At 44.0% G+C, this 12,510-nt stretch overlaps 1 protein-coding gene across 1 annotated transcript in view; it reads right to left on the bottom strand.

Annotated features, from left to right (window-relative positions):
* Window positions 1-12,510, bottom strand: part of VIT (vitrin) — a 51,651-nt gene that overhangs the window by 13,183 nt on the left and 25,958 nt on the right. The window contains exons 8-13 of the mRNA XM_065631844.1: window positions 10,440-10,646; window positions 9,739-9,789; window positions 5,689-5,727; window positions 5,533-5,589; window positions 4,835-4,897; window positions 214-261 (exon numbers count right to left, since the gene is read on the bottom strand). Of these exons, the coding sequence (XP_065487916.1) occupies window positions 214-261; window positions 4,835-4,897; window positions 5,533-5,589; window positions 5,689-5,727; window positions 9,739-9,789; window positions 10,440-10,646 (465 nt within the window). The remainder of the gene's footprint in view (window positions 1-213; window positions 262-4,834; window positions 4,898-5,532; window positions 5,590-5,688; window positions 5,728-9,738; window positions 9,790-10,439; window positions 10,647-12,510) is intronic.

Raw genomic sequence — 12,510 nt, 5'->3', positions numbered from 1 at the left:
AAGATGTATGCAAGCGCAGAATAATTTTAACTACTAAGATGTAAACTGTATGCCTCTGTATGTATGTAAACAGTATTTTATATACTGTAATTACTCCTTAAAATGAGATTGTTATCAGCAATGTCATGGGCCTGATGAATAGGGTTAGCTTTCCCCATGTGTTATGGAAACCAGTTATTCCCAGACAAGTTACTGGATGCTTTAAATATTTACCTGTGTCAAAAAGGCTCAGTCCAGGTTTCCACAAGTCTGTTTCCACTGCTTTCACACATGAAAGAGAAGAAAAATTATTACTGAAAATTAATGGAATTACTAGAGATTACAAAGCTCTGACTCAGTCTAGAGAGTGAACAATCATACGGTGAACAACTAGGACCTAAGGAAATCAGTAAACCTAGAAACCTTTATGTGCACATTTCAGGCCATATTTAGGAGCCTCATATCACTGCCTCTAGAGCATTTATATGTTTTATTATTTTAAATACGCCTCTTCAGATCCGTTTTTGTTTTGTTCCTCTAAATTGCATCGATACTGAGGCAAGTATACTGACTTCAGTATACTTTTTCTTGGCTTAGGTTGTTTTTCATTGAATATCTGCAAGTACCTCTCATCTATGGTTTTTCTATCCCCTCAACCCATCCAAAACAAAGAATTTGTCTAAATTTTGCTTGCAGCCTATCAGGCATGGAAAACTTCACCAAAACTGCTGCTTTCGTAAATAAACCCCAAAGTGTCTTTCTTTGGAACCTGCTGAGGAGCTTTCCCAAAAAGTGATGTTTTGCTCTGGGCTACAGCCCCATGCAGCCGACTAGGACAAGAATGGTACCAAGGAGCACCAGTGAGATCCTTGGCCCCTGACAGCCCATCTCCAGGTTTGTTCAGAGGGTTTAACAAAGACATGTCAGGCCCGTTGAATCCATACTGCCTCTCACGCCTGAGTGTCCCTACCCAGACTGGCAGCTGGTGTGCTCTTGACGAGAGCCAATGGGTGAAGCACAATGTAGGTTTGGAAAAAGTCGTGAGCTTGCCAGTGTCCTCCAGTCTAGTGACTTTGCCCTTAGGCTGCCATCCCAGGGAGGAGCTATCAGCTTCTCTTTGGGAGGGAGACTTGTTGCACGAGATGGATGGCTGAATAAGATGTGTGGTCTCCCTTAGTGTGGGAGGAACGCCGTCATGTTTCACACCTAAGGTGATTTTTCCAGACCCCTTTCCCTCCTTATGTTGAGCACTGCTTAGACACCCTATGAAGAATCTAAAAACTGGGGGAAGTGAAGGGCTGAGAAGTCAGTCATGATATACACAGAAGTTTTGCTGTGATTCAGCTTAGGAGAAGAAGTAGGGTGAAGAAAGGGCAGGCCTGGGTAATGGGGAAGGAAACAGCAGGAAAGATAGGAGGAATATTCCTAGTTTATAATCCACCTGGGAAAGGGAGTTTGCCAGAATTTTGTACATCCCTCAGCGGAGTCATGAGGAAACAGCAGCGACTGGAGCTAGAGGTCCTGGTTTCAGAGCAGGATGACCCTATCCATACAGAAGAGCTGCTGCTCATTTGTTATCAGAGTGGCCAATGTGTCTCCTGAACGATGTCGCTGTGAAGAACATCAGACTTCAGTCAAACCAGCTCAAAGGTATGTTTCACCCTTGCCAGGGAGAGAAGCGTCCAGTGACTGCTACATGAAAAGATTCATATGAAGCCACTCTTCAGCCTGACCAGCTGAAAAAAACCAGCTGTGGAACAAATAGTGAAGAAGACTCCTCACTTCTTGGTGTTTTGTGCAAATATGTTGCTCTGTGAGGGGGAAAAGGTGCTGAAAGCAGTAGGAACTGCACTGCATATGAAACCAGCCAAGGAGCCGTGCAAAGATCTGCCAGCTCTTCTTCATAAGCAGGGATGTGAGCTGAAGGACATGAGCAAGGGAACGTGCCTGTCCCACTTGTCACAGGTCTGCATCTGCTGGTGGCTCATTGCCAGGGTCAGTCCTCAGTGACTGCAGCACAGGCTCCTCTCACTTCTCTGATTGTTTAAGCTCAAAAAACATGCAGATGCTTTTTCGTAACTTCAGGAAAAATTGCTTTTTTGTCAGTAAGACCAATGCTGAAATTTTTTGAGATTCACTCTTCTCAAGAACTACTTACAACTCCATGACCACAGGTGCTCTAGTTTCTCCAAACCCCTACGGGTGAAAGCTGTCTATTGCTTCTCTGAGCACTCTCATACTCTTTTAAAACTTACCGTGGTGAGAAAGCCCTTGTTTTTTTCCTTCTTAATGAGAAAAAGCACTGGAAAAGTGCTAAGGGTTTTGGGTAGCTGGCTGCAAACATGTAGAATATACAGCTTCCTGAGTGACTTGTAAATCTAGGCAAAAGCACTTTCTTGCATGTAGTCCTAGGCACATAACAAAGAAAGCTCTTGACGAAATGCATATCTGAAAAGGAAATTATTATTCTTATAAGCCGCTAGGGCTTTTTCTTTTTTCACTTGATGATGCCTATAAAAATGAAGGTTTGGTTTTTAAAATACTACAAGATTGGCATTAAAAAAAATAAAAGACACCACCACCACAACTCTTCAGTATAATTGTCTTGAAAAAAGTTCTGGGCTGAGTATGGGATTTCAAGAGTATTAATGTGCATTGTTAAGAGCTTGGAAGAGTTGAGACCTTCTGAAGAATGTGCATCTAGAGGCTGTGCAGACAACTAGTGTGTTGGGGTGGGTGTTTTCCCAGCACACCCTCTTGCTAACCTGCCCCGATGAGAAGTTCCTCGACAGCCCGGCCAAACCTGCAGAACTGATCACTGTTGTTTGCAGAGCAGTATGTGCACGCTCGGTAGGATCAAGAAAAACAACTATTCTTTCCAGTAAAGCAAGGAGTTGTTCAGGAATTTCCCTTTGATCATTTGAAAAATTGGCCGCTTAGAGACAGCACATCTGAGCTGCCAAAACCTGAGCTGAAAAAAGATCAGGACTCATTGGGAGTATAGCAAGTATGTGTTTGTAGGTTTTTACCTTCTTGTTCTGTGATGGAGAAAACAGAATCATTCATGGTGGAAAATTTGTACTTTATATTCACCTTTGGCAGGACCTTAAGATGCCTTAAGCAATTAGGTGGTGTCAAACTCTGATTTTGATTTAAACAATACTCAGCACTGTGATCACCCTGTTTCTCTGGTGAAGATGTGGCTAGCCTGAGGATTAACCAGCACACCCTTTGGTCCAAATGTTAGGGCTCTTCCCATTCCATTCTCACCACAGGCTATCCCTGCCCTATACATGGTGTCACATAATCAGTGCCATGACTGGCATGTTTACAGGCAACATATTTGCTCTGCTGTTCTGCAGAGGCAAATATTGACCTGCTGTCTCCCCTCTAAAGGTGGGCACTTGATTTTGATAAGAGCAAAGAGAGTTGGGGGACCAAAAAAAAAACATGAGTGAGGAAAAAAAGAAATGGCTGTGATGTTGGTATGGCCAAAAGGATATGAGACACAGATGGAAACCAGAGGGAAAAGGAGACAGAAATAAGGAAGAGAGGTATAAAAGTGAGGGAACAGAGTAAATCTCAGGAGGAGGAGCAGTATACCCACTTTAAGTATGCTGCAACTAGGTCAGCTACAAATTGTCATTTTGATGGGGAGATTGCTGGGTAGACTTACTTGGCCTGTATTATCTAGAAAGCCCTACTGCATAATAATGTCCTCTAACCTCAACATCAAAGACTACTTTGCTCTCTCCTGTTGCAATACTCCTCTAGTGCTTCCCAGCTCTCACCAAAGCCCTCAGGGCCCTGGGACACCCTCCAGCACTGCAGCCTCTCCCTCCCCAGGGATTTGGGGGTTTGTTCAAGGTCAGCTCCTCTGCAGCACAGCTCTGTTGCTCTGGACCAGGCTAGAGTGCAACAGTGGGCAAGAGCTGTGGGAAGCATCTGTGGATCCTCCACCCGTGCTGCTTAAGGACATCATGTAAACATATACCCTTGCCTTTGCTCCTTGCATCTGTGCTCAGTTTTGTACCTTGCTACCCTAATCCTGATCTGACCTTGCCTTGGTGGTCTGGTGTCCTGCCTCAGTTGGTCGGATCTGCCTCATTGCTGGGGACTTGCCTGGCAGCCTGAGCTGTCGGCTGGCCCCAGGTACCACCACCGGACCTGCTCTGCTCTTCTTCTTGGGGCTTTCTGGGTCTGCAGCGCTTGTCAGCAAGGTACATCCCTGCCTGCCTTGATGTCACCCTGGCTCCCATCGCTCGCCCTGCTCTGGCTGCTCCCAGAAAAAAACCATCTCTGAGAAATTTTGCTGTCAAGGGAGAGTTAGTGTTTGTACATGCACCAAGCAGTCTGTTGCCCCAGGAAGTTGGTGGCCTTGCTGCATGCCCACTTGATGGGCCTGCTTTCTGGAAAGGATGGTGAATTGCACAGCCAAGGAGGAAGGAAAGTACTGGTGATGTTTCTACCCCCACTATTAAAGGTGATCTCTAAAGCCACAATCAGCCTGGAGGCTCCTGGCAACAACAGGAGTGGAAGCTTTAGCTTGATCGCAGACCAGATAGGCTGCACAGAGCTGTTTTTTTGTTCCTCATTTTGACTAACAAATAAGGAAAAGTGCAAAAGTTGTGGTAGATGTTGATTCCCACGGCCTGAAACAACAGCCCTCCAGTGACTGAGCTGTCCTTTGCCTTCCACACTCAGGAAGCTGCTAGTGGGCATGCAGTGCCTGAGGCTTGCCCTGGTCCTCCTCCAGGACACACGAAAATGATGTGCCTTACTGCTTGAGAGCTAATTCTGAGTTGCTAAAACTATGAAAGAGAGCATAAAATCTGCTGCTAGTAATCTTGCTCACCCAGGTGGGCTGGAGAGCCGGCAGCCCTCCGGAAGGCAGCGACAGGCTCTTGGCGCTGGAGACCTGTGTGAGCCAACAAAGATGTGAGAGGTTAGAGGACATCAGCCGAGGAGAGAGAAGCATGATTACAAGGGATGTGGTGGCCCTGAACTGCCTTTCTGCACATTTTCAAACTGAATGGAAAGGGAAAATGGAAACTATGGATTTAAAAAAAAAAAAAAAAAAAAAATTAAAAAGTTGAAAGAGGCTGGCAGAAGCAGAACAGAAGAGTTTAAATGTTAGTAGGTGCTATGCAGTGTAGCTATACACCTGTGCACTAGACCAACTAGTAGTGGGTCCTGAGATGCTGGAAACTGAAAACATGTGTCTCCTCTCAGGGTCAGGCCTTCATCCTCCAAACGTACGCACACGCAAAGTCCCCCTTTCATTTTGCAACAGCAGATGCTGTAAAAAACCTTCATAAATTGTTTTAGAATGCTATTTTGAGGACAATTCTAATTTTAATTATTCCAGGGGTTTTTTTCCTTTTTTTTTTTTTTTTCCCTAAAAGCAATAACCAGTGTGTTACCTGCTCCCACTGCACCCTACTATGAACATGGTTAGGAGTGGAAAACAGAGCATTACTGTATGACTCAAGAGAGGTGAGTGGTAGAACTAGCTACGGGTAGGAACGAGAGAAGGGATTGTAATGTCTTTACCCGTATCGGGTTGTAAAATATTTCTGTTGCTTGCAGAGGTGGAAGTTCCCCTGAATGCTTTCAAAATATTATATTGGTTAGTACATGGATCTCAAATACAAGATTCCTAGTATTCTAGCAATATAAATTACTGGTTGTTATTAATTTAAGACATACCTGTATTCTGTCCTCTTCCTTGTGCAGCCTGAACCTGTCCTAATAGACATTAAAATGGAAAAGGGCAATTTATACCATGTTTGTTTCAGGACTACTGCTACTGTTTTTTTTCACTGACTTTCATTTTATAGCTGTCAGAGTTAATGGCTCATATAGAGAAAGCTTTTATTAATATACTTTCTCTGATGTTAACTCCACACATTTTGACCCAACTTAAGAAAGGATTGCTTTGCTCAGTCTGTCATATAGATCAGCCTAGTTAACATCCCATTCAGTTATGAATATTACTTGTACAGGTCTCTGGTCTGCATTTAAAAGGTTTGTAGTTACTGCTGTGATTTTCTTTCCCTTATAATTTTCTTTCTCTCACTCCCACTGGTTATCTATGTTTATTTCTATTTCAGTACCATCCAATTGTCCTGGTTGTGTGAGGAAGGTTAACAAAAAAATACAAACCAAAACAATGCCTCAGACCAGAGTCTATCCTTTCTGCAGAGAATGAGTGAACACAAGCAAGCAGGCAGACTGTAAGTAATGAGGCAATGACAAAAATAATGTGGGAGAATTCATGTGTCTGAAATGTCTTCCCCACCATCTACACAAAAGGCTTTTTTTAAGGTGATTGGGTTATTAAATTCTCATTGTTCAAAAATACTAAAGGCTCAAAGCATTTACAGATGAAAACCACGTCTTTAATCATGCCTTTCATTAATTATTCTCAAGAAGCTTGTTAACAGACTTATCCTTTAACAAGCCGTTATTCATTCATTTTCCCAGAAAGATTAATTCCAAAGCCTGCTGAAATCAGTGGGAACGTTCTAGCTGACTCCTGTGAACACTGGACAGGAGCCCGTGAGACATTTTTATCAATAAGATATCATAAATGAGACCATTTTGAATGGTTGCCTCAGAAAATAGGAATTGCTGCTCCTTGGGAACTTGATATTGCAAAATTATATGACAGCAAATAGCTTGTGTTTGACCCAAACTCGACCCTTCACAGGGCACTGGAAGCCCTTTGATGAGATTTCTAGGAGTTGTCCTGGGAGACCTTGTAAACTCCAGAAGCCAAAGAGATCCTGTTTAAGAAAATAACAGGCTCATCTGCCAAAACCGGCAAGGCTTTTAAACTCTGTAAGCTTGTACCTCTGGCTCCAGGTGAACGATGGCTGGCCCAGTCTGAATTCTCAGGCTGTGCAGGGAAAAGTCTGTCTGTGCAGCAGCGTTGTGTGGGTTTGTGCAGGGCACATTTTCCATGCGGGAGATCGGTATGTGCCAATGAGGTGGAAGAAAATTAACTCTGAGCCTAAGAGTTCTGCTTGTTTTGGGTTTCCCACAACCAAGCCCGAATCTGTATATAGCACCAGTTACAAGGTCAGTAGAAACAGGTTACAAGGGGGTAAGAGAGAGATTAGCTCAGTATCAGCAGTATTTTATGCCACATTTTTAATTCCATGTCTACCCTGTGCTCCGCAACCTGGCTTTCTATCTATGCTCCTTTTGTCTGTGCTTGGCCTTGGGACTGTTCACTCCTGCTGTGCCCCACGTGCCCGCTCAGTCTGGCCTCTGCGTGGCACCGAGGATCATGGCATGGTTGATGATTGCAGTGTTCACACGAGCACTGGATTTATTCCCAGTCCTCATCTAGGGTTCAAGCAGCTGTGCAAGAAAGGATTGCCTGAAGAGCTGGGACAGGAGGGGGCAACTGGGTTGGTGGCCCTTGGGAGCGTGCTTGGTTAACTGCTGTTGGAAAGAGGCAGAAATCATCATTGTACCAGAGCGTGGCTGAAGTTAAAGTTGTGCCCTGAGCAGGAGAGAGTTTGCATCTGCTTTCAAAGCCCACTGCCATTTCTGCTTTCCCCCAGGATCACCCCTGACCACATACTGCACTGGTGAAGTGCCGCACTCATTAGTAGGGCAGGTAGGAATGAGCTGTCAGATGTCATGCTAGTCACATCAGTGGTTTTTCATTTAGCGGTTTTGCCATATCAAGCCTTAAAGCAGGGGTCCTGCAATGAAGCAGAATCTCAGATATTTCTCCTGTTTCTATATCTTTGACAAGCAGAATATAAAGGGGAAAGAATAACAAGAGCTAGGACAGAAGAGTTTTGCCCCTTCTCTAATGCTCTAAGTGGCAAGTCCTGCTTTTCTCTTGCCCCTGTGAACTTTTGCCAGTACCAGTGGCTGGAACTGGAAATGCTGGAGCTAACAGCAGCTACAGCCTGTGCCCTATTTCAAGGCTATTTACTTTCAAGGCGTCTTTTGCAGGCAAACTACCAAAGCCCTGTGGGAGGTCAATCTATGAGTCCCTGTGAGCCAAGGTAGACAGGAGAACATTCGATTCTGTCTGGTCAAGCCAAAGTCTGGTTAAGGCCAAGGGCGTTATCAGAAACTCTAGCCTGAATAATAGGAGTGAGTCCTAAAGGCTCCTTAGACAAAACTAGTAAACTGCTTTGTGTCATAGCTTCAAAACGGTATGTGTACTTTCTGGTTTTTTTGGGTTTTTTTTCTCTTTTTTGCCAGTTCTTCTCTTTTAGAATCAATAAGAGACCAGAAGAATTCAGGAAGCCAGATACTGAAAACAGAGATACTAGACATGGTCCTGGAAATTATGTCTGTGAAATCAGAAGTATGTCTTCACCACTCTTCCAGCTCACAATAACCTGTCCCTAAGACTGATCACTTTAATCTTTTGGGAGTTAATTTATGCTTAGAACTTCAGTAAAGAAAATTGTATAGAGAGATGGATCCAAATTGCAATGAAGTGACCATTGAAAGACTTGAAAAGGTGAACGCTGCTTTTTTTTTTTCATTTTTTGACCAAAAGTTTGGTCTTCTTAAAGACAAACGCAACCTTCCCACTGATTTCAGTGTTGCCAGAACTTTACTCTCAACATGCATCTCTCACTGACTAAGGAACTTCGAACAGTGTTTTCTAATTGCTAGTAAAGACAATAATGGCCTCTTCAGTGCTCAGCCTGCAGGAATAGGAAATGGAAAAGAGAGCAGGACCAGGTTTACAGGAACGTTAAGTACCAAATTATGCAGATTCCCACTGACTTTAAATCCTCTTGAATTGTGTTGGCACTTCTGTAAATTTTGCTATACACATACCTCCATGTTTGACTCTGTAAGATTAACCCCTCCAGCCCCTGCCCTTATTCTGGGCTCACAGTTAAATTTGACTTAGCGATGCTTGTCCTCAGGCCCCGAACTGCCCAGAAGATACCTGCTATGTGCTTGGCTCTGAATTACTTGGCAGCAAGGACGGCTGCAGTTACGTATGTGAGAGCAAAGCTGAGCTCAAGGCACTCAGAAACAGCAATGGAGCATAAAACCTAATGATGGCCCAGCTCGCTTTTCGCTCAAAAGCAATCATATCCCCATGCTCAGCAACTTGCAAACAGTTGAAAATATTCTCCTTTACTTCACTGCACAACTGAGCAGTTACACGTTGTATGGGAAAACACCTCTAAATACTTGCTTTGGAGGCTGTGGGCTGCAATGGGAGCAGGCTTCTGGATCGAGATGCAGAGCTCTGAGCAGCCACCACTCTGCTGCCAATAATACAAGTGGCATGCCAGGAATAACATCACATTTATACCAAGCTCAGAACCACAGCCTGAGGTTTTCCAAAGAGCATTGGTTTAACACAAGTCAGCATTTCAGAGCTCTCAGCCTGAAGTTTAGATAGCTATGCAGCCTTCTGCATCATGTATCTTACAACTAAATCAAGTCTCCCTTTGAGAGAGTAAGACAGAAGGAAGCAATAGCAAAACACAATTCAAACAGCACAAGCTCTGTCTCAAGTGTTCCAAAACCCAGCATTTGTCAAGGCTGAAATGAGCAGATATTCACTAGAAAGGCTTCCCCAGAGCTGTGGGTGAGCAGCACCTCTGCCATTCAGGCCAAGTGTCTGTTTTTCAGTTTAAATCCAGACTTGGATTCAGTCATTGAGTTTGCTGAGGCTTGAAAGGTTATTGAATCATTGCTGCCTTAAAATACACTGTACTGCATGCCTTGTGGCACATACTTCTTTACCATACTTACTTGATGCTGCAGCTACCACAGATGAGTACGCTGGGTGGACATTGCTAGAACCTAAAAATAAGAGATTTTAATTTTCACCCATTGAACAAAAACCCCCAATGTTAATGAATAAGAATAAATGGAGAAGGGGAGATTAAGGAAAACCAGGTGTGCATAAATCATATGAGAATTCCCTCACAGTGTTTAAATTTTTAAGAATCGAAAGCTGTTACAGAAAATGTATATTACAACTTTCATTTATTGAAAGTTATCACAAAATTAATTCTAAAATGAGTCTTGACCTATTTTTTGAACTCTCAGTGAATCAAAGAAGTATTTGTTGACTCCTACACCTGAAAATCATGACAGCATTTGGGGATGGAGAGCTTACTCCCATATGAATCAGTTTATATGCCAGTATATTATATGTAAAGATAGAGACTAAGCACAATTTTACTGCAGATGAATTCTGATCTCAGAGAATCTAGACATCTTTGTGTTTATGTGAGACACACTAATTTTGTATTTATGTCTAAGGCACAATTCTAACTCTAGCCCATCTGCTGGAATTAATTTTTTTATCCACTCCTAATATTTCTCCATTGAACTACTGAAATCAATGTCCACTAAATCATGGTATATTCAGCGGCATGTCTTGTTCCTTAAATGTTAGGAAAGCTGTAAGTCAGGAGGAAAGCGATGCAGACATCCATGCCACTGACCTATATTTTTGAACCTGTGCAGTCCAGGTCGAGTCTTGGCTGCAGCTGCAAGTGTAGTGGTTCTGGTTGTTGCAGCTGTTGTTGTTGGCTTTGGCATTGTGGTGGAAGGGTCCGTTGTTGTGGTTGTTGGTGTTGGGGTTGTGGTGGCCATCTGTGTAGCTGGTGTCGGCACTGGAGGTGTCTGATGCTCTTTGCGGGTTGCGTCCCCTGTAATAATATTGACACGATCACTGCAGCTGGATGAGAGAGTGCAGAGGAGGGTGACAAGGCTGGTGAGGGGCCTGGAGCACCAGTCTGATGAGGGGCGGCTGAGGGAACTGGGGCTGTTTAGCCTGGAGAAAAGGAGGCTGAGGAGAGACCTGATCACTGTCTACAACTACCTGAAAGGAGGTTGTAGCATGGAGGGGGTTGGTCTCTTCTCCCAAGTAGCAAGTGATAGGATGAGTGGAAATGGCCTCAAGTTGCGCCAGTGAGGGTTCAGATTGGATATTAGGAAACATTTCTTCATGGGAAGGGTTGTGAAGCAGTGGAACAGGCTGCCCAGGGAAGTGGTGGAGTCGCCATCCCTGGAGATGTTTAAAAGACATATAGATGAGGCTCTTAGGGACTTGGCTTAATGCTAGATTTAGGTTATGGTTGGACTCGATGATCTTAAGGATCTCTTCCAACCAAAATGATTCTATGACCACTGCAGCTGGATGTGTGACACACATGGAAGCATCATTAATAGCACTCACTGTTTAAGGCAACTGGCATTCTCCTCAGGATGTCTACAAGCATCCTCACCTGTGCAGCCATTAGTGCCTTTGTTGCTGTGAGGATGTGTGGCCCAGGTGCCTGTGTGACACAGAATTACGTCGCTCTTCAGAGAGTGCTGACACAGCCTATTGTAGCCTTAGTCTTTCCCCTACACTTTCTCTTTGGCCAGGAACACCTTTCAACCTGACAGATGTCTCAGACCTATGAAATGGTTCGACCAGCCAGTCGCAGTTGCATTTCCATTTTGCCATCGTATTTTCTCAGTGTAATTAAGCAGATAGAAAGTCTATATAAATGGATAAATATGAATGAATAAAGTCCATATAAATGGAAATCAACTGACGTAAGAGATGATGATTCAGAGTCCGAGACCAGAATAAAATATGTGTTGCCCACCACAGCACTGAAATGCTTTTGGCAGAAAGACAAATTTTAGGTAAAGGCAAATTGGGGAGCAGGTCAGAGCTAGAGCAGGGAGCGTTAGGGCTTTGGCTGAGGGAAGAAGGGGAGAGTACCACCTGGGAGGTGCTGATTTCATCTTTGACTCATCCCACAGTTGCTACTACTTTTAAAATGCATCATCTGTTGTGAGAACAGAGACAATTCTAGCTGCAAAATTTGCATCTTAAATATCCTTATATGAAACTGTTAACATGCTTACAGCTCTTTCAAGTCATCATCTTGAAAAACAGCCTTCATGGTTATTTTCTCCACCTATCTACAAAAAAACTGCCCTAAAACATATTCCACGTTCACCTCAGTCTTGTTCCTCTCCTCCCTGCCCATATCCCCAGGGATGGCCCGACACGCTGCGTACACTGAAAGGCAACCGTGTGCAGCCTATTCAATGCTGCACAGCACAAGCTTGTATTTTATAGCTGGATGTTCTCCTTTTGGAAAGCATCGCCATGAAACTGTCTGGTGGATTAATTACCACCTAATGCTAGCCAGTGAAGAACTCAGATCTCAGACAGTTTTAATGGGATAATGCTGAAAGAGAGCTCAAAAGAAAAACAAAACAACTCAGCTGAAAAAAATCAGTATGAATGGCTCTCTTTGGGCTGAATGGTGCCCTGCTCCACACTGCTGCACTAAAAGAAAGAAGACAGAGGGCACAGTGATTCTTCCCCTGCGATCTGGTGCTGCGGGAGCGGGGAGCAGACACATTGGCCAGCTTTATACTCCAGGCTGCGAGGAGCAAGGGAGCTGGGAGCTAACAGTGTTAGCAGAAAACCCAAGGAAGCAGCATAGTAAGAGCAAAGATGTTGCCTTGGTGCATGTTGGCTGGGTTTCTGGTGGAGCCTTTCACACA

This window comes from Caloenas nicobarica, chromosome 3, assembly GCF_036013445.1.
Source record: "Caloenas nicobarica isolate bCalNic1 chromosome 3, bCalNic1.hap1, whole genome shotgun sequence".
NCBI classification, from domain to species: Eukaryota; Metazoa; Chordata; class Aves; order Columbiformes; family Columbidae; genus Caloenas; species Caloenas nicobarica.
Note: the sequence above shows the minus strand (reverse complement) of the source record. Positions and strands in the feature narration are given on the sequence as shown.